Source organism: Limulus polyphemus, unplaced genomic scaffold (genome assembly GCF_000517525.1).
Source record: "Limulus polyphemus unplaced genomic scaffold, Limulus_polyphemus-2.1.2 Scaffold3097, whole genome shotgun sequence".
Taxonomy (NCBI): domain Eukaryota; kingdom Metazoa; phylum Arthropoda; class Merostomata; order Xiphosura; family Limulidae; genus Limulus; species Limulus polyphemus.
In genome coordinates, this window is record NW_013668707.1 from 15,818 (window position 1) to 38,386 (window position 22,569).

General features: G+C 34.2%; 1 protein-coding gene across 1 annotated transcript in view; it reads right to left on the bottom strand.

Moving 5' to 3' along the window:
* Window positions 1–22,569, bottom strand: part of LOC106468647 (alkaline phosphatase-like) — a 51,156-nt gene that overhangs the window by 7,045 nt on the left and 21,542 nt on the right. Inside the window, exons 4-8 of the mRNA XM_013929081.2 lie at window positions 15,104–15,279; window positions 10,655–10,859; window positions 6,759–6,899; window positions 3,005–3,150; window positions 1,953–2,112 (exon numbers count right to left, since the gene is read on the bottom strand). Coding sequence (XP_013784535.2) covers window positions 1,953–2,112; window positions 3,005–3,150; window positions 6,759–6,899; window positions 10,655–10,859; window positions 15,104–15,279 — 828 coding nt within the window. The remainder of the gene's footprint in view (window positions 1–1,952; window positions 2,113–3,004; window positions 3,151–6,758; window positions 6,900–10,654; window positions 10,860–15,103; window positions 15,280–22,569) is intronic.

Genomic DNA, 22,569 nt, shown 5'->3' on the forward strand with positions numbered 1-22,569 from the left:
GAAAAGACTAGAGTTGCCAGGAACAGTCATGATCCTTCTAGAAACTCATGACGTGTTACCAGAGTCACATGATTTCCGCTGTCGTAACAACTGGTTTTACATTATCTTTAAATGGGTAAGTTATACACCAGATAACATGGAATAAATTTAGAGAGCTGGTGGCTGTTGTTTTCCAAAGTAATAATATATTAAAACACTTCTTCCCAGTGGCTCAGCGGCAAGTCTGCAGGCTTAAAATTCTAAAAACTGGGTTTTAATACCCGCTGTTGGCACCGCACATCTAGCCCATTGTGTAACTTTGCGCTTAACAACAATCACACTTACCTCGTCAGTTGTAAGTTAAACAGTATTATTATCAAGTGCATCTTTGAAAATGTGCATTACGTAAATATATTTCTAATGATTAATTAGAATAATGCATAAATAATTTTCAGCATATTGTGAGGACGAAACTAATACTTTTTGTAATAGTTCATCTAGTGATTCTGTCAGTTAATGGACGTATCAGCCATGTAGACAGTTAGCAATATCACATTCACACAAGGAACTATGGACGCTTCTTTAATAGTTTAGTTAAATACACTTTGTTAGCTCCATGTAAATTGTTATATTCAAAGTATCCAACTGTTTGAAGTATATATCGTATTTGCTAACAATACATGTATAGCAGTGTGATTTCTGCATATTAATTAAAATGAATTTAAATAAAATACTTTTAATAAAGGTTAGTGACCTTTAAAAACTGTAACACTTAAAAAGCGCGATAACATTTTAACTAAAATTTAGTGTTCCATTCAGATGCAACCCTTGTGTAAAGTGGGAGCACTCAATATTAAAGGAACCTTCAGATTTAACATTTGTTTGTATTTCAGAGCAAAGATGCATTGATATATCTGCTGTGTCCACTGTGGGGAATCGAACCTCGGATTTTTAGCGTTCTATGTCCATAGACTTACTGCTGTCTCACTGGGGACTCAAATTTAAGGAATGGGATTTTTAGCAGAAAATGTTTAGTAAATACAAATATTTTAACACGGGAATACTCCCTCAACCAGAAATACCTTATTAAGAAGAATCTGACCTAGCAAAACTGGGATTTATCCGATTTTGGCGAAACTTGTACATGTTATAGCATACAATGAGACATAACGATTACAAGGTAGGGTTTCCAAATCAGACAAATATTGACTGAGTTATGACTGGCTACATCAGCAACAGAAACCTCATAGTTATTGACAGTTCGTCTTGTGCAACTGATGGATCCGCTATGTGAGCCTTCTTCTTCTTCCGTCATTGCATCTGTTTTTCATGGCCCAACTAATCTTCAGCAGATAGCTCTAAGCTCTGTTGATCATGACTGGAACTTTGCTACTCTTTGTAGCAATCATAATGGTCATTGATGTATAAAGTTCTGAGATGTTCGACTTGCAACCTGTGCAGCCACTGTGGATGCGATCACGATGGACTTTTTGACAGCCCTTGTTGATTAAAATCCATCTATTGGGCCCAAATATGCTGTTGTGGCACTCAAAAATAGGTTTGGTACTGATAAGGGCAGTAGTGATAGTACTACTAACCTTATACCAGATCAGAAGATCAAGAACAAACTCTCCAACTTCAAACAGACAGTGAAGAAGGTCGCATAATTTGATTTGAGGTTTAAAAAAAGAGAAAGATAGTCAATTAATATGTGTGACCATTATTGATAAGGTGGTGCTGCCACTCAGAAATTCAATGTTTCTTTGATTGCTCATAACTCCGATTACAATGCTTTACCATCATAAATTGCATATTTGGATACAGTAGATTCCGGACTTTTCAACAGTATATTAACACCTCCAAGAAACATTTATTGGGGTGGCAGGGCAAGGAACAAGATATTTTACTAACACAGGATCTCTCCCTCAATCAGATGCAAAGTTTTATTGAAAACTCAAAACGAACATACTCACTGGTATCTACACCTGTCAAATTTGCCCTATGTCCTCCCTTAGAATATCCTGGACCATTGGTGTACATAAGAGTGGTGTAAGGTAGGTTGTCAACATTGGACACTCCTGCAAATCCAAGTATTGGTGTTCCTCTCTTAGCATATCCGTTCACTGTCATTACCTATCTCAAATGATAAATAAAAAATTTTACACTTATATATTATTACAGTCATTTTCAAAGGTATTTTGAATAATTATATTTACTGGAAGACATTAATATTTAGCCTTTTATGTTTTTAACACAACATTTTTTATTTGAATCCCCTAAGGTTCTTCAAGAAGAAGAAGGTGTATAATAATATTTCAATCATACTATGTCCGCCATATCCATTACCGACGATGGGTTTCGCTCAATACAAAGCTCGTCAGGCCAACTGAGATACAACAAACACAGTAGTGGTAGCCAGCCTAGAAATTACATTCACATCATAACAGTTGTTGGTATTTCTAATATTCAAAGTTCTACAAAATTTAAAAACTAATTAAGTGAGCAGAGGATTTGTTATAAGCAGGTTTGAATACTTGCATCAGTGTAAGTTCTTTTTGAATAAATATTAGATTACAATATTTTTATTCTAATGATATGAAATAATGTGCATATTTTCATATATCTGCATAATTTTTAGATTCACTGTTTTTATTATGATGTTTCGTACTGTTTCATGAAAGGATAAATGACAAATAAAAATCTTGGTATTTTACAAACTAAATTAACTTTCAGCTGTCACTGAAGAGTCGAAAAATTAACTAATTTTATCGTAAATTTATAAAAATATATCTTCTTAAATAATGCTACAATTAAGATACTATGCTCACACCAATGTTTGGTGCTTATGATCTTCATTTAATGCATCGCATTCCATGTTTTATAAATTGTATGCTAAGTGATTTTTTTTCTTTAATTAATTATTTTGTGTTAAATACAGCGTATATATATATGTGTGTGAATATTTCAAAAAAGTTTCAGTTAGTAAACGATTTAACTTTGTAATCTCAAGGGACAAAAAGCAAACCTGAGAATGATCTGCAGTCACAATAACAAGAGTATCATCTCGACTTGTCATTAATAAAGCCTCATTAACTGCCTTTTCCAAAGTAAGGGTTTCTTCCAGGGCATGGCGAGCTAAGGTGTCGTGGTGGCCATGGTCTATTCTGGCACCTTGAAAAAAATTAAGCAGTATATAGATTGAATGAAACTACAGTTAAAAATAAATACGCTATCCATATTAATGGATCAAAACTTCAGGTATGTACGATGATAGAGTTTAAACTCATTAAACCAGATCAGATTCAGGTTAGATACCTCCAAGTCATATTGAGAATCTAAAATAATTTATTTTAAGGGCTTGGGGAAGCGGTAAGAGTTTGTTTGTTTGTTTATTTGTAATTAAGCACAAAGCTACACAATGGGCTATCTGTGCTCTGCCTCGGCCCGGCATGGCCAGGTGGTTAGGGTGATCGACTCGCAATCTGAGGGTCGCAGGTTCGAATCCCCGTCACACCAAACATACTCGCCCTTTCAGCCGTGGGAGCGTTATAATGTGTCGGTCAACACCACTATTTGTTGGTAAAAAGAGTAGCCCAAGAGTTGGCGGTGGGTGGTGATGACTAGCTGCCTTCCCCTTAGTCTTACACTGTTAAATAAGGGACGGCTAGCGCAGATAGCCCTCGTGTAGCTTTGCGCGAAATTCAGATCAGATAAACGAAACAAACTGTGCTCTGCCCACCACGGGTATCGAAACCCGGATTCTAGCGTTGTAAGTCCGAAGGCTTTTAGAGCGTCATTACTTTAGTGTTTGACTGAAATAAACAAATGGTAAATAAATTACTCACACCAGAGGCATATCATGAGATATTTTTATAAATTTTAGTTTAATTGGACTGTTTCAATAGCACGACTATTCCATTGGGAAAACTAATTATTTCTCTTGAATAAATAGTTTTCGTAGGTCAAAATTAATTTTTAAAATACCGTTGTTTCTGTATGTTTCGAAAGATAATCAGGTTAAATGTGAGCTCATGTACAATAAAGCTTTCAAGAATATGTTTTACATAAAAACGATGGCAAATGTTCGAGTTTTTAGACTCGTCAAAAATAGACACCGAATATGACATCAGTCAGACCTTGCTGTCATGCACATGTTACATGAAGTAATTATTATATATTAATTACAGTTGATTGGACACTTATTTGACATTTTACTCAACTATATAACGATTGTATAATAAGTAGAAAATGCGTAAAATAAAAAGAATAGATAAACCACAAATAAAGAACCTAATAATAACTGAAAGCTACTGGAAGACTGACTTACCTCTCCTGGAATGGATCTATTCAAAAACGAAAACTCTCAGGTTAGTGGATTTCTTGAATTGAAATTACATAACATTTTTATATTAAATATTGATAAGTTATTTCGTATCACATTACCTTAATTGTGAAACAAATATATTTGGTGAAGTATTTGAGTTTCACATCTCAATCAAAAGAAAAGTAACGGAAATTTCCCGGAGAAAAAAAAAAGAATACGATTTTCTTGTCACTTAGGTAATACTAAATAGTGTTGTCAACTCTGGTTTTAATATTTTAATTTAGACATTTTGAATCATTTTGACATGACATAATGATGATATGTGATGCCTAGACTTTTCTTGAGTTTTTAGATTTGACATGAGGCTCCCAGTGGCTCAGCAATAAGTCTGAGGGCGTATACCACTAAAGCCTGAGTTTCGTTACTCGTGGTGGGCACAGCACAAATAGCTCATTGTAAAGCTTTATGCTTAACAACATAAAACGAATTGCACGTGAGGTCATGATTTTTTAATAATATAAAAATACAAGAGAATTGTTATTGATCAGTCCGTGAGTTAATTAGCTAGTGAGTCTGTTACATTGTTGTCAACCAATAGCTGAGTTCGCAAGAATGTTGGCCTTTTTTGAGTTTGTGCCTTAGATATGAGAGAAACTTTAACAAGAATATTTCTTATTTGTGAGTTAGGCTAATCGTTTGGTTAGCAGTTCGTGAAATTGTGTATCTTGTATCTTTCCTTTCGTTAAGGGAACTATGCATTTGCCGAATAATAATAATAATAAAAAAACAATAAACCGTTACAGTATGCATTTTAGAAGTAGAATTAGTTTGGTGAAAATGAAATATAATCTACACAAACTAAGATGTTGAAACGTGCTCGAAGTGACATCGCGAAGTTGCTGGAAATGATGAAAAAGTGGAGAAAAAAAGAGACAGAGCATTAAAAAAAGATTAAGAAAAAATAAGTGAAAACAGGATCAAGAAGAAATTTAAATAAAATTAGAAGGATAAAGATACAAAACTAAAGTAAGAACATGAAGAAAGAGATCGGAATTTAAAAAAGAAACGAGATTTAAAGAAGAATTAACAAACAATTATTTATGCGGACGTATAAAGAAATATTCTAGTTGGTAACAGATTAAATTCATCATTACTTTAAATGAAAAATGGGCTTATCTAAATAGACCGTATAACGTTTTGAGCAGTAAGTTTTCTATAATTATGGTGATAAGATAAGATGGTTTTCATCCGAAACGTTTAATGAAAATGAAAGGTAAGGTACAATACGAGACTCCATATGAGGAAGGTTGATTAATTATCAAGGTTATGTCATAGTACTACTAGCAGAAGTAGTTGAAGTAAATTTTTCTTTAGAAGAAATTCCACTTTTGCAAAATGTTAGTGTAGAGCAGGTGAAACTCTAAGACGACAGATTCCTTGATTGCTCTTTAAAATCCGTAAGGAAATTTTTACAATAAATGAAAGAAAATGCTTAAAGCTGTTTTCTTCGAATCACGCTTACTTCGTGTATTACTAATAATATATTTTTGTTTTTGAAATCAAAACTTATCGACCATGAAGACTGAAGGTCATTTGAAAATCTTTTTAATACACGAAAGCCCCCCAGTAGCACAGCGGAATGTCTGCTGACTTACAACGCTAGAAACCGGGTTTAGATATCCGTGGTGGGCAGAGCACAGTTGGCCCCTTCTGTAGCTTTGTGCTTAACTTCAAACGAATAATAATGCACAAAGGCGGAACTAATAACAAAACACATTTTTTGTGATTAAACTGAGAAGTAAACGTGTGCAACAAGAAAACTGATATAGGCTTATGGTCGCAAGTAATCAAAGTAAACGTGTGCAATAATAAAATTGACATAGGGTTACCGTCGCAAGTAATCAGAAGTAAACGTGTGTTACGTATCTGCTTGTTTGATAATTTCCCGTAAAAATTCTTTCCGAGGAACTTCAGCAATACAAGTCCCTTCTTGATTAAAACTAGTTTATTCTTTCTCGATACAACTTTTTGTAATACACAGAATTTCCACATCACTTTAAACGTAACAACCTTTATAACACACGCTATAAATCGCAGTGATTCACACACTTTATTTAAGGTGCCTACTGTTCGCTTGACTCAATTATCCATTATTTCTCTTCAATCTATTTCCGGCTTATATACTAAAAAAGAAGGCGTTTAGCAAACGCTGGGACATTCGTGAGGTTGCCCGATAAGCCATGATCCTTCTAGAAACTCCAGCGCGCATGCTCCCAGCGTCGCATGACTTCCGCTGTCGTAACATGTATATCACAAGAAAGTTGACGCTAAGAAATATATACGTTGCTAATGTCTAAATACAAACGTTCATTTTGACATAACTAGAGACTTATTATGTAGAAACCTAAAAACGGTGATTTTGAAGTTCACTAATTTCATTTTCTTATTAACTTACCTTCAATTAATAAAAAGTAGCCATTTGAATTTTTCTGAAGCATTTTGATGGCAGTCTTGGTCATCTCAGCTATCGATGGTTCACCCTCTGGTCCTTTATTTCTTTCTAATTCATACTGCATGTGGGAGTAACTGAAAAGCCCTGAAATATGTTGGATTTCAGGGTCAGGAACAACTTGTCGAAATATGATATAAACTTCGAAATAGCAAAATAACTAACTTTGTTTTACATTTAAAACAATACCTATTGAGACACTAGAACTCAACAACTTAAAATCATAGCACTATTTTTAAGTTTTCACATTGGATTTATTTGAATAAATTAGTTGAAAATGGCATGAAATATAGGTTTCACTAGATATGAGTTAACGTTAATAGTTTCTTTGTAATCTCTGTTTTCAGTAATATAATATTTCAAATCAGAATAAAATAACCATAACAGAGCATAGACGACCATAAACGATCCATCAGAGACCCTACTCAGAATTATAATGAAACAATGATTAGATGCCCTATTAATCTTCGCTCCTTAGTGGTTAATTTATAGAAGACACAAAAAAATATTTCCTCGTTTTTGAGTTGTTTAAGGACAGATTTCTGATATCTGAATTTAAGGATAAATAACAATTAAGCGTATGACAAAAACTTGTTTGTCTTTTTATATAAGTTCACTGGCTTTAACATGTAGGATTTTTCCTATTCATGTTATACGAAAAAAGTCAGAACCGTTTTTGTAACTGTTAAATTTCTTTAATAGCAATACTATTTTCGTTTAACTGCACATCATCCGTTGTTAAATATGGTACTTATATATATTTGTTTCTGACAGAAACACTGGGCCAATTCAATTTGACTGCAATAGAGAAAACAAATGGAAGAATTTGAATTTGTGTATTGTTCCTAGCACATTCTGCCCCCTCCCCAGAACCACAACACAGAAAGCCATCCAAAAGTAAAATTTTTCCTTAAAAGACAATACTCAAACACAGATTATTTACAGATATATGTATTTGAAAAGCCTAGACTATACTTAATATCAAAGTTTACATTTAAATATATCAGCAGATATTGTTATAAACCTAGTGAGAAATACCAGAAAAATATCAAGTCTGAAATTAGTAACTAATTAGGGTTGTACCCCTGGACCGAAAAGATGCATGCTGATTGGTAGCCTCGGGGCGATAGGGAGATGGATGTAGAGACGATGACGTCACAATTCCCTGAAGTGGCACCAGAGGGCGCGTTGCTTGGAGTCATAGATCTACAAAGTGGCACCAGAAGACGTGTTGTTAGGGTTGCGTTGCTAGAGTAGGGATAGGACGATGTGGTCATTTATGATGAGCGTGCAGATAGTTCGCGAGAGTACCACCAAAGGGTAATGTAGATCAACAGATACAAACGTGTCTCAACAGGTGATTACGTCATGAACTTTATAATTTTTTGCTTCAGTAATAAGTAATATTTTATCCAATGTGCATAACGTTCTTTTTGAAATTATCAGCAATGAAAATTTTTTAATCTTCATCAAAATTAGTTTCGCTTTATCAGGAAAACTTGCATTAAATCTGCTATCTTAATCTCTAGTTCGTATCATTATAGTCAACTTTATAGCTTTTGTTGATGTATTTAATTGTATTACGTACGTTTTATAAAGGCAGATAGTGTTATTAAAGACTGTAGTCTCGTAGGACTGCATAGAGATTTCAACTTATTTCAACTTGTTTATAGTTTTAATCTATATATCTAATTACATGTCCTAAAATGTTTCTCATAATTTCACGCATACAGGTTTCAACTTGTCTCAACTTATATTTATCACTTATATGTCCTAAAATGTTTCAAATAGAACTTGTATTTAAATAAGAGAGTCTAACTAATTATATTTTGAGTTGATAATTGATTTGCATGGGTTATAAAAGCTTTTAATACTTGATAAGTAAAAGCATTATTTTAAAAAGACAACTGTTATAATACAGTGTATTACATATGTCATGTAAAAAAGTTTTTATCACATACACTATGTTAATTTATCCATTATTTGATCGAGTTGGCGGTGGGTGGTGATGACTAGCTGCCTTCCCTCTAGTCTTACACTGTTAAATTAGGGACGGCTAGCGCAGATAGCCCTCGTGTAGCTTTGCGCGAAATTCAGATCAGATAAACAAAACAAACTGTGCTCTGCCCACCACGGGTATCGAAACCCGAATTCTAGCGTTGTAAGTCCGAAGGCATACCGCTGTGCCACTGGGGGGGGGGGGGCGGTAAGAGTTTAGGGACTTTAAGAAATGTTTAATTTAAACAAATGTACAAGCTTAGAATAAAGATACCTTGGAGGATTTACATACATTTTTACAGTCTATTTAATTAGAGGGATTTGAACTTCAGGCAATATTCAGCTTTTAGAGCGTCATTACTTTAGTGTTTGACTGAAATAAACAAATGGTAAATAAATTACTCACACCAGAGGCATATCATGAGATATTTTTATAAATATTATATTATAGCATAGCCAATAATTTACCTTATATTCTTTTACAAATGGTTCTCATTCTTTGATCCACAGACCCCTACGGATCTGTCAAGTTCGAGCTTCTATGTTATGTTGAAAAATAGAAGTACTATTACGTTCGATTAAATTAAATTAATTTTTATTTGAAAAATTCATTAATTTACATACTTATGTCAGAGTTATACACTGTAACATCAGTATCCAAACATAGACCGTGAAATTATCTTTGGTTCGTGAGTGGGTCTGGTCGAGAACACTAGACAAATCTAGTGATCCATCACGCGGTAACTTTCTCGAGGATATTACAGGTGAGCTGAATAAAATGCTTGATTTGCAATTAATTTAATAACGGCTAATAATTTAATCTTTCTTCGATGAAGAAGGTAATTCTTGGGATATTTGACGATATTCAACACCCCATCAGTATCTTGCCATGACCTTCTGGGTAAAAGGAGGGGCCCCCAGTGGCACAGCGGTATGTCTGCGGACTTACAACGCCAGAAATCGGGTTCCGATACCCATGGTGGGCAGAGCACAGATAGCTCATTGTGTAGCTTTGTGCATAATTACAAACAAACACACAATAAAAGGAGGGCGTGGGTAGGACTTTATTGGCATTTCCAAGAGCCCTCACTATGATCCTTTGCTCTTTTTATGCCAGATTGGGCAAATTTGTACTGTTTATTTTTTCTTTTATAACACTAAATGCAGTTTGTGAGGAAGGTATATTTTTTTTCAAAAAATATGTTCTCCGTCTTGTTTTACGTTGAACACCACTTTAATAGATTCTAAAGCTAATTGTACAAGAATTACCTGAACATTTTGGCGACTATTTAAAGGCCCTTCAGTGGCACAGCGGCATGTCTGCGGACTTACAACGCTAGAAACCGGGTTTCAATACCCGTGGTTGGGAGAGTACAGCCAGACCATTGTGTAGCTTCGTGCAAAACTACAAACAAACAGACTATTTAAAGTTTGATAAACCAAATGTATGTTTAATTGACGATCTGATGACATGCTCGCCCTTTCAGCTCGCGGGGGCGTTACAAAGTGATGGTCAATCCCATAATTCATTGGTAGATGGTAACCCAAGAGTTGGCAGGGGTGGTTTTGACAAGCTGCCTTCCCTGTAGTCTCTCGCTCAAACAGCGCAGATAGCCCTCAACAAAACAAACAAATACAGAACCTTTTAAAATTTTCATATCTAAATATAAATAACGTGCTTCAAAGTAGAAAAATATGTATTATCGATTTGCCATTCAAAAGGATACGCGTCATAAATATAACTGATTATTTCAGACATTCATTACTTTTAGTTATGTATTCTACAATTCTTGTCAATTGATCAAATCATTTAAACATTATGTTTCCAGTAAAATATTTCTTACCTAACAAATAATCTGTTTTATTTATGTTTATAGTTTGGAATTCCTTGGTGGTAGTAACAAATGCAAAAGAAGCATGTCTTCGGGCTTTATCATTGGTCCATTCGGTTACGAGGTCTCGCCCGTCCTTTCTAAGATGGTATTGGTCTTCTTCAGGATCCATTATATGGTTACTAAAAAAATGACGTCGTCCTCCTCCTAGTATTACCTGATATGTTAAGTGTCATATAAACAAATCATGAAAATTAAGTAAGCTGATAAATATAATTGACAAGTCTACTGTCACTTATAAACAGAATAAAACATGCATAAAATCAATTCTTGACTATCATATACTGTTCATATTCTCAATGAATTGAGGAAGTTGATTCAGTGAATCAACAAAGAGATAAATCTTGTAAACTTCTCCATTGAGTTTTCATTCAAATATTACGTTGACTAAAGAAACATTATGTTTTTAATGTTTTAAACTTTGTTTGACCTACGATTTTCTATTACAAATGCCCAATTGAAATGACAAAGCCCCTTACATATGAAACATTTTATTTGAATGCATCCTGAGAGATCTCGGGGTATATATATAGCTAATACAATGAACTGGATGAATCTTCTTAGTATTTCAAATATCCTTAGACAAAGGAAGAGGAAGGTATTCTGACATTGCTTGAGAAGTATGATTTCTCTCACTAAAACTATATTACTTGCAACTACTTTCATAGATTACACTGATATATCGATCTCAAACAAGAAAAAGTTCAACACCAGGTCAAGCATCATAACTATCATAAAAACTTGGATCTCCCTCACTATCTGAGGAAGAAAATGTTCTATACATTATGTCCAGTGTATGTGTGGTGCAAGTGTTCTTTCCTGAAAAGTTATGGTTTAAAACAATAAAAAGAATAAAAGGTAGCACCTCTTTGTCATGCTAATAAAGCAGTAGTCGAGAAACAAACTGACTACTTGCACAATTGACTTGGACAAAGTTAGACCACCTACACTACCATAATGCCACCTTTGTGTGCATGTAAAAACACAACTCTGATGTCATGATTGAGAAAAATTAGATAAGTTCTAAACTGTTTATTACAAATTAGGACTTTACGTCAGTTATGGTTAAATATGTGGAAGATATGCCTTTTACTTTATCATTCTCTAGCCATACCCATGATCGAACAGTGAGGTTAGTCCTAGGAACTCTTTTGTAATGTTTGAACTGGACCACAATAACTGAGAGAATTATTGGTCAAGATTAAACTCTCTGTATAATTCAAACCTCTTGAGGAGGAGACGTCTCAAGCTGATAGATTCGCTCGCTCAGGCTTTTAGTTGAAGTTATTACCTCAAGCCTCTTTTTCTTTCACTACTCCTGTTAAGATCGAGGATTTCCTTTTTTACCCATTTGAAACTTCGAAGGTTTACAAGGTAGACATCAGGTCTATATCATTTAACTACTATAGTTTGTTTGTTTTGAATTTCGCGCACAACTACACGAGAGCTATCTGCGCTAGCCGTCCCTAATTTAGCAGTGAAAGATTAGAGGGAAAGGAGCTAGTCATAACTACCCACCGTCAACTCTTGGGTTACTCTTTTACCAACGAATAGTGGGATTGACCATCACATTATAATGCCCCCACGGCTGAAAAGACGAGCATGCTTGATGGGACGGGGATTCGAACCTGCGACCCTCATCATCTGGCCATGCCGGACCCTCTACAATAATATTTTGTAACCACGTTCGAGTATCATTGAGGTTCTTGACGGCATCAAGTGTAATAAATTTACATACATGCCACTATAGCATATTATCTTGATGTTACTCTGAATATAAGGTTCGTGTTCAGGCTTAAACTTACTGTTCATTGCCTTTTGTGCTTGATTTCGAGACTTGGAGGTAAAGTGATAAGTACTACAAATCTCAAGTGACTTTTTCCTGCAGAAACATATGGAAGCTTGCCATATGGTTAGAGAGCTCGACTCGAAATCTGCGGGTCGCGGGATCGAAAGATGTCGCCGAACATGCTCACCCTTTCAGCCTTGAGGGTGTTATATTCGTTGGTATAGGGTAGCTTAGGAGTTGGCGGTAGATAGTGTTGACTAGCTGTCTTTCTATCACTTCGAAATTAGGGACAGCTAGCACAGATAGCTGTCAAGTAGCTTTGCACGAAATTCAACAACAAACAATTATTCTAGACAAAGACAAGGCTCCACTCGACAACTAACAGAATTACAAGACCCATCAGTCAAAAGGCAAAATTCTACATTGTAATGAGTCTGTCCCAAGAAATGGCCACTTAGGAAAAAGAAAAAGATATTTTTAGACTAAGATTTTTAGACTTCAAGTATATATTGAGGTCAAATTGAGTTATAAGCTTTCAAATACTTTTCATCACTTGGAATACCTAACTTAAGTGATGAGAGATATCTCAGGAGGGCACGATATTGTGCATAATAGATAATATTGTCAAAGATTCAGAAACAATTGTTATGGTGCCAACGCCTTTTACAAGCTGGTGAAGCATGGTTATTATTTGTTATAATTAATTAAACTCGTCATAAGATATTATTATTAGGTCTATTATATTTGTAAACACTACATTCTTTTATCGTCTCTTAGGGATTTTCAAGAACTGGAAGATTGTATTATAACAGTATTCCAACCACACTATATTCGTCATATCTGTTGGCGACAGTGCGTTTCGCTCAATCCCCCTATCTTCAAGCCAACTGGGACACAACAAACACGATAGTAGTCGTAACACTATTTATATAACCCATTTGAACTGAGCGAAACGCGTCATCGGCAATAAATACGACTAGTATAGTATGGTTGGATTATTAATATTATTCACTCTTCTAATTATTAAAAAGCCCTAAGGGACTAGATAATGTAGTGTTTTAAAATACAATAGGTCTAATACTAATGTCGTATGACAAGTATAATTAAAGATAGAGAAAAACCATAGAGTAGAATAATAGTGTGATTTTGTTTTTTGGTTTGTTTTGTTTATTGTTAAGCGCAGAGCTATACGATGGGCTATCTATATTCAGTCCGCAGAAGATATTGAAACATCATTTTTGGCGTTATAAACCACCAAGACTTATTGCTGAGCCCTGAAACAATTCTTTATACAGATATGCAAAAACAAATGAAAGGGATATTAACAACAATTACAACTCAAAAATGTATACTGAAATCGCTGCAAGAATTTGTAAGTATGTAGCGAAATTGTTAATGAGAAAAGGTTTAATACTATGTTTGTTTGCAGTTAAGCACAATGCTGCACATGTGTCCACCATGAGTATCGAAATTCCGTTTGTAGCGTTGTAAGTCCACAGACATACTGTTGAGCCTGTTTAACAGTTATCTTGCCCCCCAATAGTACAGCGGTATGTCTGCGGACTTACAACGTTAGAAACCGGGTTTCGATACCCTCAGTGTGCAGAGCACAGATAGCCCATTTTGTAGCTTTGTGCTTAACTTCAAACAAACTTATCAGTTATCTTAATTGCAAAGTCATATAAAAGAGAAAATTAAGCCCATTTTTATAAATAGTAAAATAACAATGAAGAAAAGTTGAAACTGTTGGGCAGATAATGGCATCAACTAAGTGAAAAAGGATGACTAACTACTGGGAAAGAAGATAGGTTAGAGAATCTTGTAAGCTATTGATCTTGACCCTCTCAAAATCCCTGTTTGTGCCGTTGTCTATTTCCATCTGCTAAGGCCTCATCTCTATTTGTAGTACTACTCTGTCAAGAATGTTCCCACTATTTCACTTAATCTTTTCCAAGTATAGTATTCTGTATTATTCTATGTAGCTAGTGGTTGGGTTGTTAGAGGAACTGATGGCCCTTGAATTTTGGTATTCTTAGCATTTTATGTCACAGTTGCGCTTAGTAATAGTCTGAAAATCTCTCTTTTGTGTAATGGTCTTTACATTTGAAAATATTTTGAATTACAAATGGCCAGTTGAGGAGATGTCACAAGAAGCATGTTTCCAGTACAATCACAATTAACCAAAAGAATTGCAAAGACAAGAAATAACATTACACTATACTATAGGTTCAAGAAGTCTTGATAGAAATGAATAAAAACCCTATAACCCGGTCACTTTCGAAAGGTGGATCTTTCTTCTTCAGGGGCAAACTGGGAATGGCAAACTATACAATTTTATAGTTACATGTTCATGTCCACACGCCAATTAACAGAACCAATAAGTTGATAAGAAATTAAAATATATAACTACCAGAGATGTGTCTTTATGAAGATAAATCATCACAGATGTAACATATCCACAAATAGGTTATCTTTTGTTGTTGTTTTTTCGATTGGGTGGGTCATTAGCAAAAGCATTGGTCCGTTTTTTTTTTATCTTATTATAATTGTTATATTCCTGATATTTCGTGAAATGATTACCGTTTTCCTTATATGAACAAATCATATCTCACTTTGATATCTCTTCCAGGCACGTCCTCCACAAGTTGTCGGGCAATGTCTTTACACTTGGTGGAGTTATATGGTATTTTATCATCTGACTCCCAGTCTCGGTTCACGGAGTGTGCATACAGCGCAGCTGGGGTTGCGTGGGTGACTCTGGCAGTGGTTACAAAACCCGTATCTTTACCTGTAGAGTAGTACTGTAGTTCAGGAAATTATCCTTACTATAAATAAAATTTTACTTTTATAAATTCACACCATACATTTGATACCTTGCAAACAAATTGATACAAATAACCTTTAAATCAGAGTTTTTTCCACCAGACTGATGAGTTCTGTAATTCGCTGAAAGTCCTCATCGATGGTGGTATATATCAAATTGTGCTTAAACTAGTACAACACAAAATTCTTACTGGAAGCCTGTGTTGAGCTATTTAAGAATATAGTGGTTAAACTTATTATCAAGAATATTATTACAGTTAAGAAATGATTCCAAAAAAGCAAAGATGTTCAAATTAGTGTGGCGCATACAGTTTAGTTACAACACACACACACACACACACACATATATATATATATATAATTATTTCAAAAGTATGTGGCTAATTAAAGATTTTCAGTTGTTAGCCATATACACATACGTTCCTAAAATTGTAACGATATTTTATTAATGTACATAGTGTCAGAAGAAATGCTTCCTTTCATTTGTTTATGTTTTCGAAAAACATCGGAACAATTCTTGCCTCTGTACAATTTCAAGCAGTATGTAGTAGCAAGTGTTTTTTTCTCATTATCTTTGAAAAATTAAATTAATGATGCTAATTTCAATTATTTCGCTCTCTCTTTTACCAGTTAAATTGGGGCAGAATGGTCCGTAATAGAGTTCCACCTCTTAGGATTCAAGCCATTAGCATTCCTGGTCTTCTGATGGGAATGTCATAAAAAGGAGTTCTACCTCTTTCAAAATCCCATTGTAACACTGCCAGTGATTGAACTCCGAATTTAGCGATATATTTCAGTTTAAAATCTGATTGGCTATGAGGAACGTAGCATTTTCACAGGACTTCTAAGGAGAACCATTTTGGCTTTTCTGGAACTTATCATGTATTGAAAGCTAAATGTAGAGCACACATCATAGCATTACCCAGCTTTTGTGGATATTGAGTTATATAATACACATCAATAATCAAAACTGATAGATTGTGCATTTCTGAAAAGCTCTTGGTATGCTCTGGTTAATAGATGTATAAATGTCATTCTCACAATTATAGTAGTAGAGTTAACAAGCTGTATCTTATTATAAAATTCAACGTAACATTACGTAAACATTCATATCTACATATCTTGTTCTTTCTTTGAACTTAGTTAGAATATTCTCTAGTTTGTTTTGTTTTTGCACAAATGTCCTTAATAAATTAACGGCGGTGGTAGTTTCAAAAACTTTATGCATAAAATATTAAATAATTTTAAATACACTAGTGGAAGCCTGCTAGATGGTTTGGTTCGTACAAAGTACACAAGGTCTGTTTACTCTAGCTGTCCCTAATTTTGAACTCATGGACTAAAGAGTAAAGAGAAGGCAACTAGTGAACAGCACCCACCACCAACTCTCAGGGCATTTTAATCGAATAGCAGAATTTGCCCGTCCCTCTTATAACAGACCCAATGCCCCAAAGAGTGGAGTATGATTTTTTTGTAAAAATGGGATACAAACTATCGATTCTCAGATCCACAGCCCGACATGCTACTTACTAGATCACTCTCGTCCTGCAAGTTTACTGAACCATTGAACATTTAAGAAATATTTCAACACCTATCATTCAACTGTGTATAAACGGTTTGTAATTCCCACATGAAATTGCAAGGAAGCATTTAAAGACATTTCCCATTATGTCTCAGGTGATCAATGTTTTTTTAGCCTTGTACTTTCTATTTTAAGCTATATTTTTTTCACAATTTCCATTACCATAACCAGTAACATTCATCAGTTCTTTTATAGTCACCATGATCAAAGTGTTCGAAGTTGTCATGACCTCAAAAAAGTTCAGAAATATGATTTTCTTAATTACCAAAGGAAATGGCTTGTTGTATATAGGCAGTTGTTGCAGTACCCTACGCACAAAGGATGCCGCTCCAGTGTGTTGTTACCAGGTGAGTGGAAATCAAAGGATGCTGCTTGAGGAGTTACATAACTATTACCTAATATGCGAATGATGCCAATACCTGAGGGATACACAAATGTCACATAATATACAAAGGATGCCGACAACTGTTATGTGATATGTGAAATACCAGAGGGCGCCACTATCTTAGACAAGAGGTGACATCATAGTTCCACAAGTGGTACCAGAGGGTGGCGTGTTGCTAGAGGAGGGGTAGGACGATGAAATCATCTATGATGAGTGTGCAGATATTTCGTGAGTGAACCACCAGAGGGTGTTTGTAATTAAGCACAAAACAACACAATGAGTTGTGTGTGCTCTACTCACTACGAGTATCGAAACCCGGTCTATAGCTGTATAAACCAGCGAGTGATGTACATCAATAGGTATCAACGTGTCATGAACTTTATAGTAACAATCAAAGTCTTAAAATTAATATTTTATCTAATTTGCATAATATTGTGTTTACAATTATCAGTATTGAGAAGTTTTTCATCTCTATCAAAATTACAGTTTTGCTTTATAGGGGAAAATGTACATTAGCTCTTCTATTTTAATCTCTAGTTCTTATCATTGTCGTCGACTTAAAGTTTTTAGTTTATATACTTAATTGTATTATGTACATTTTACAAGGTGGATGGTGTTACTAGGCACATTGTGTTACGAAGGGTAGTATTACTATAGGCAAATGGTTGAACATTACATCATTTATTAAGGTATTTAACTTTAGATGTTGCATTACCATCTAACCCAATGAGCTCTCGTACAGGATGAAAGGCCTTGTTTTCAGAGGCATGCATCACAAGATGTGTACAGTTCAGATGTTGTTATGTATCTTCTCATTGGAAACATGTAGTAAAAAGTCAGTGAATAAAGATTTGCAAAGGAATATTATCAGCCATATTGTTATGTGTTTTTACATTCCAATAATTCAAGAAAGTCGTCGTACATTTTCATTTAGCACAGACTGAACATAAGTTCTTGCAACTCTGCAACTTACAGGAGTACTGTGTGGTTGACTACCCTACTATATTAGGGAAACTATGTTCCTACTATTGGAATGCTCATCTACACTTTATGGACTCTTGGCCACATACACTGATTGTCTCAACATGAGACCACGAGGCTGTTGTCGAACATGGGTCTCTGAAAATGTTTCTTTTTTTTAGGTAAACTACATTACCCTCTCTCAGATCATTTTACAGACTCCTATGGTATTTATGGTACTTATTTTTTCAATATTTAGCACATTCTCCGTCCTATATATCGTACAAGTGTCTAATGGTGTTCGCTCTGCCTCTATAGAAATCATCAAAAACATCAACACATTGCATTTTCGTTCAGCACTAAAGAAACTAGAAATTATGATACTTAATAAAACATAAGTGAATTATAAATCATCATATTAATAACATTGTCATTACTACAGTGAATGTCTAATTTACATAAATATTATGACATATAAAATTCACAACATCTATGTGAGAAGAATCTTATTTTTACAACTACAAACATGTTCTGTGTTATTACATATCAGACGAATCTGAAATCTATTAATTCTTGTTTTTCATTACATTCAACTATTACGTGACAGAGAACAGGTTGTTTCTGAAGTTGCGGACAATGAGAGTCATATTACAAATGAACAAAGGTCAGAAGGATAGAAAACATCTTGATAGTAGGTCAAAGTAGAGAGGGCGGTACTTGACAGGCACGCCACCAGAGGGCAACAAAAGTGTGTCGACCTCAGGGGGAGGGGTAACGATGATGATGTCATATACTCCAGAAACGATGGCGTCATAGTTCCATGAAGTGTTATCAGAGGACACGTTGCTTGGACAGACAAAAGACAGTGGGAGTGTTGCTAGGCATGACGTCATAGTCCCAGAAGTGGAACCAAAGTGCACTAGATGTTGTCATGACAACAGAAGTTGTCCAGAAAATTGGTTGATAGAGCCATGAAGTGGTACCAGATAGCACGTTACTAGGCCCATGATGATCTCATCTTAGCGTGTCTGAATGTGTCCCAACATGTGATTATGTTAATTATGTTATAAGTAAAACCATTATTTTACTGACAAACTGTTTCACCAGCTTGTCCTTATGTTATCCATATAACTATGATTTTTATTATTCTGAACAAAATATTTCACTTTACACATGCTACTTTATAGTTTTAGGATAAATAAATTTTACAAAGCTGTATGGTGTTTTTGTAGGCGGATAGTGTTATTATAGGCAAATGATGCTACTAGGTGGATGATCTGACTAGGCACAACATCGATTTTTCAGTTTTGCTTGATAAGTAAAACATTAAGTACATTTTACAAAGATGGACAATGTTACTAAGGGGTAGTGTTTATGTATACATTTTACAAACATGGACTGCATTTGTATAGGTGTATTGTGTTACTAAAGATAATGTTTGTATAGATAGATGGTGGTGCTAGGCGGATTGTGTTACTAAGGTTCTATAGGCGAATGTTTCATACATATTTCAACTTGCATTTCATTGCCTACATTTTAAGATCGTGTTTCTTGATTTCTGTAGAACAACATGCAAGTTTCAACATGCCTCATCTTATTTAATTTACTACTTAAAAGTTTTACTGTACCTAAAATTTTTTACTGATATTAACAAGACAGGAAATTTTCTTTTAACATACTGATTATAGTTTGAGTTTCTATATTTTAGCATACTTTCCAATTATTATCCTCAAAAGGACACCTGTTTAAATATCATGAAATAATTTAACATAATTTTGCACTTCCACTAGCTTGTTTTTATGCTATCCACATAACTATGATTTTTATTGTTCTTGACAAAGTATGTCATTTCAGACATGTATCCTAGGACAGTTTCACTTATTACTTTTTACAGTGTTTCTATAGTCCAAAGATTTTATCATTACAAGGTTTTTATTAAAGATAGGGTTTCTTCATGCAAACAATGTTTCTATAGTTCTGTCGGATTCTAATACATCTGCTGTTTTTCATTCACAAGTAAAACTGTTATTTTAATGAGGCAGCTATTATAACATATATCAGTTCATTCATATTATCTCTATTATTTGAATGTTATGACCAATAACTCACTTTACATATTTTTATCGTTCTGAAAAGGATGCTTATTTAATTCTCTGTAAAATTTAACATACAGTTTCACTTTATAACTATGTATTCAAGTATAATGCGTTACAATGTATTATTATGTTAAACTTCTATGTATGATTCATTCATATAATTTTGCTAAGTTGTTAATGAGAAAAATCCAAAAATGAAGAGAGACAATGGATGGTAAATGTAACCAAAACACCATTCACAGAACAACAAATTCTATCAGTACATTTTGCACTTATAACTTCCAGCTTAAGACTTACTTACTCTGGAGTATCACACAGTCTTACAATTAGTTTTTAACACTGCTAGCAAATTTCGAATCCTTTCCACTAACTATTGTTTCTAGCAACTTTTATTTTGTGTCTGTGTGTTTTCAGTTAATCATAAAACATATTTCGGTTCTCTTTATTTTTATATTTTATTTTAGTAATACATGTCAGATGTTAGTATAGCTATGTAATATAAGTATACTATATTAGAACAATAATGAAACAACAATGATATTTTATACACTGTTGGAGACCCGTGTGACAGACTCGTATTAAAGTATACTTCAATATCAAACAGTGTGTATGTATTAACCCTGAAGAAGCTGTAAAAACGAAACGTTGGTAGTAATAAAGAAACAAATATATTTGCAGCTGAAGTGTAAAGATCGTTTTTCTAAACTTTTATAACAATGTGTAAATCCCTCCAGCATGCACTACAAACTTTGAAAGAAAACAAACAATCCTATTTTGGATATATGATAGACAGGGATATCACACTTACATCTTCCATAAAAGATTTATCCTAGTAGATGTCTTTACTTCCATGTTCCACCACTCAACTAATGTCTCATTCAGTTAGACTGCAAATAGAATGGACATTGAGTGGAAAATTCATGTATGGCATTCTCCAAAACGATTTTCCCTGAAAATTCCTGAAATGGCTATTGCAAGGAATATCCCGCAAGCTGGACATATCCCAATAACTTTCCACTATCTAAGATTTCAGTGTGTATATCTGATAGAATGTCAGGCCATATTATTTGCTGACAATGGGGGGTAACTTTAAGAGCTAGAAGCTTAGAGTAGTGTGAGAGAGCAAACAGTTCAACAGACATTGGCAGAGAGTGGACTGTAGCCACAAAACTGTTAATGAAGCTACAGTCTCTCACATGCAAAAACTGTTTATGACTCAGTTTTGCCTCTTTAAATAATCTATCTTTAAATATCAGCTTCTCTTTCCATTACCTACATTAAAGGACATAAAAACATGTAACTATGTCTCATTATTTATTCAATTATTGGTGTTTCAGCACATGTTGATTTCTTTATTGACAAGTCTTTTATTGTATTTTCTGCTTTTTCTTATATATATTACAAGATTATTAAAAATTGTTAATTTAAAAAGGGGGAATATGGATCTTCAAAAAATACAGAAACAAGATAAGTAGCTTAAAGAGAAAATGCAATCGCCAAAAATGTAGTAAACAAATAGCTTAAAGTTCGAACATAGTGTTGACATTATTTCCTCAAGCTTCAAATCCTTGGAGTCAAAATAGGGCTGTAGTTTTTCTACATATGAAAAATTACATTTCCTCATTTAACATTATTCAGATTTTAACCTGCAAAAGAGTTATAAAACAGAGTAAAATGCAATTGGCAAGAAACCAAAATACCATAAAACCTACGTGGTCGCTTCAACATAATTTCTCTTTCCTACCTTATTCTGTGCTGTTATCAGGTGTAATATTTGACCTTTTGGGTAATAACTATAGATAACAGGGAGAACAACCAGGAAATGTATATTGGAGGTAAACTGAGTTCTGACTTTGACTGAATTGGAGAAAAAGAATGTACACAATATGTGTGATATATGTGATAAAGTGTGATATTATTTATTTTTATTTCAAAAATAATTAAAGTGATGAATGCACAGGCTGAATGTACACTACTTATACTAGAGATCAGGACTTTCTTGACTGAATTGTTAACTGGTTAAGACCAAGAGATTATAGCATTATATATAAAATTTTATAATGCCAGTCCAACTTCACAACTGACACACAAAACAACTTAATCAACACATCAAGAAACGGCAAAATATACAACCAAAAGTACACCACAATACCATATAATGCATCCATGGTCAACCTAAAATTCACAAGTAAAGCTCCACTTTTTATGCCATACTTAATTGCTGACACTCAT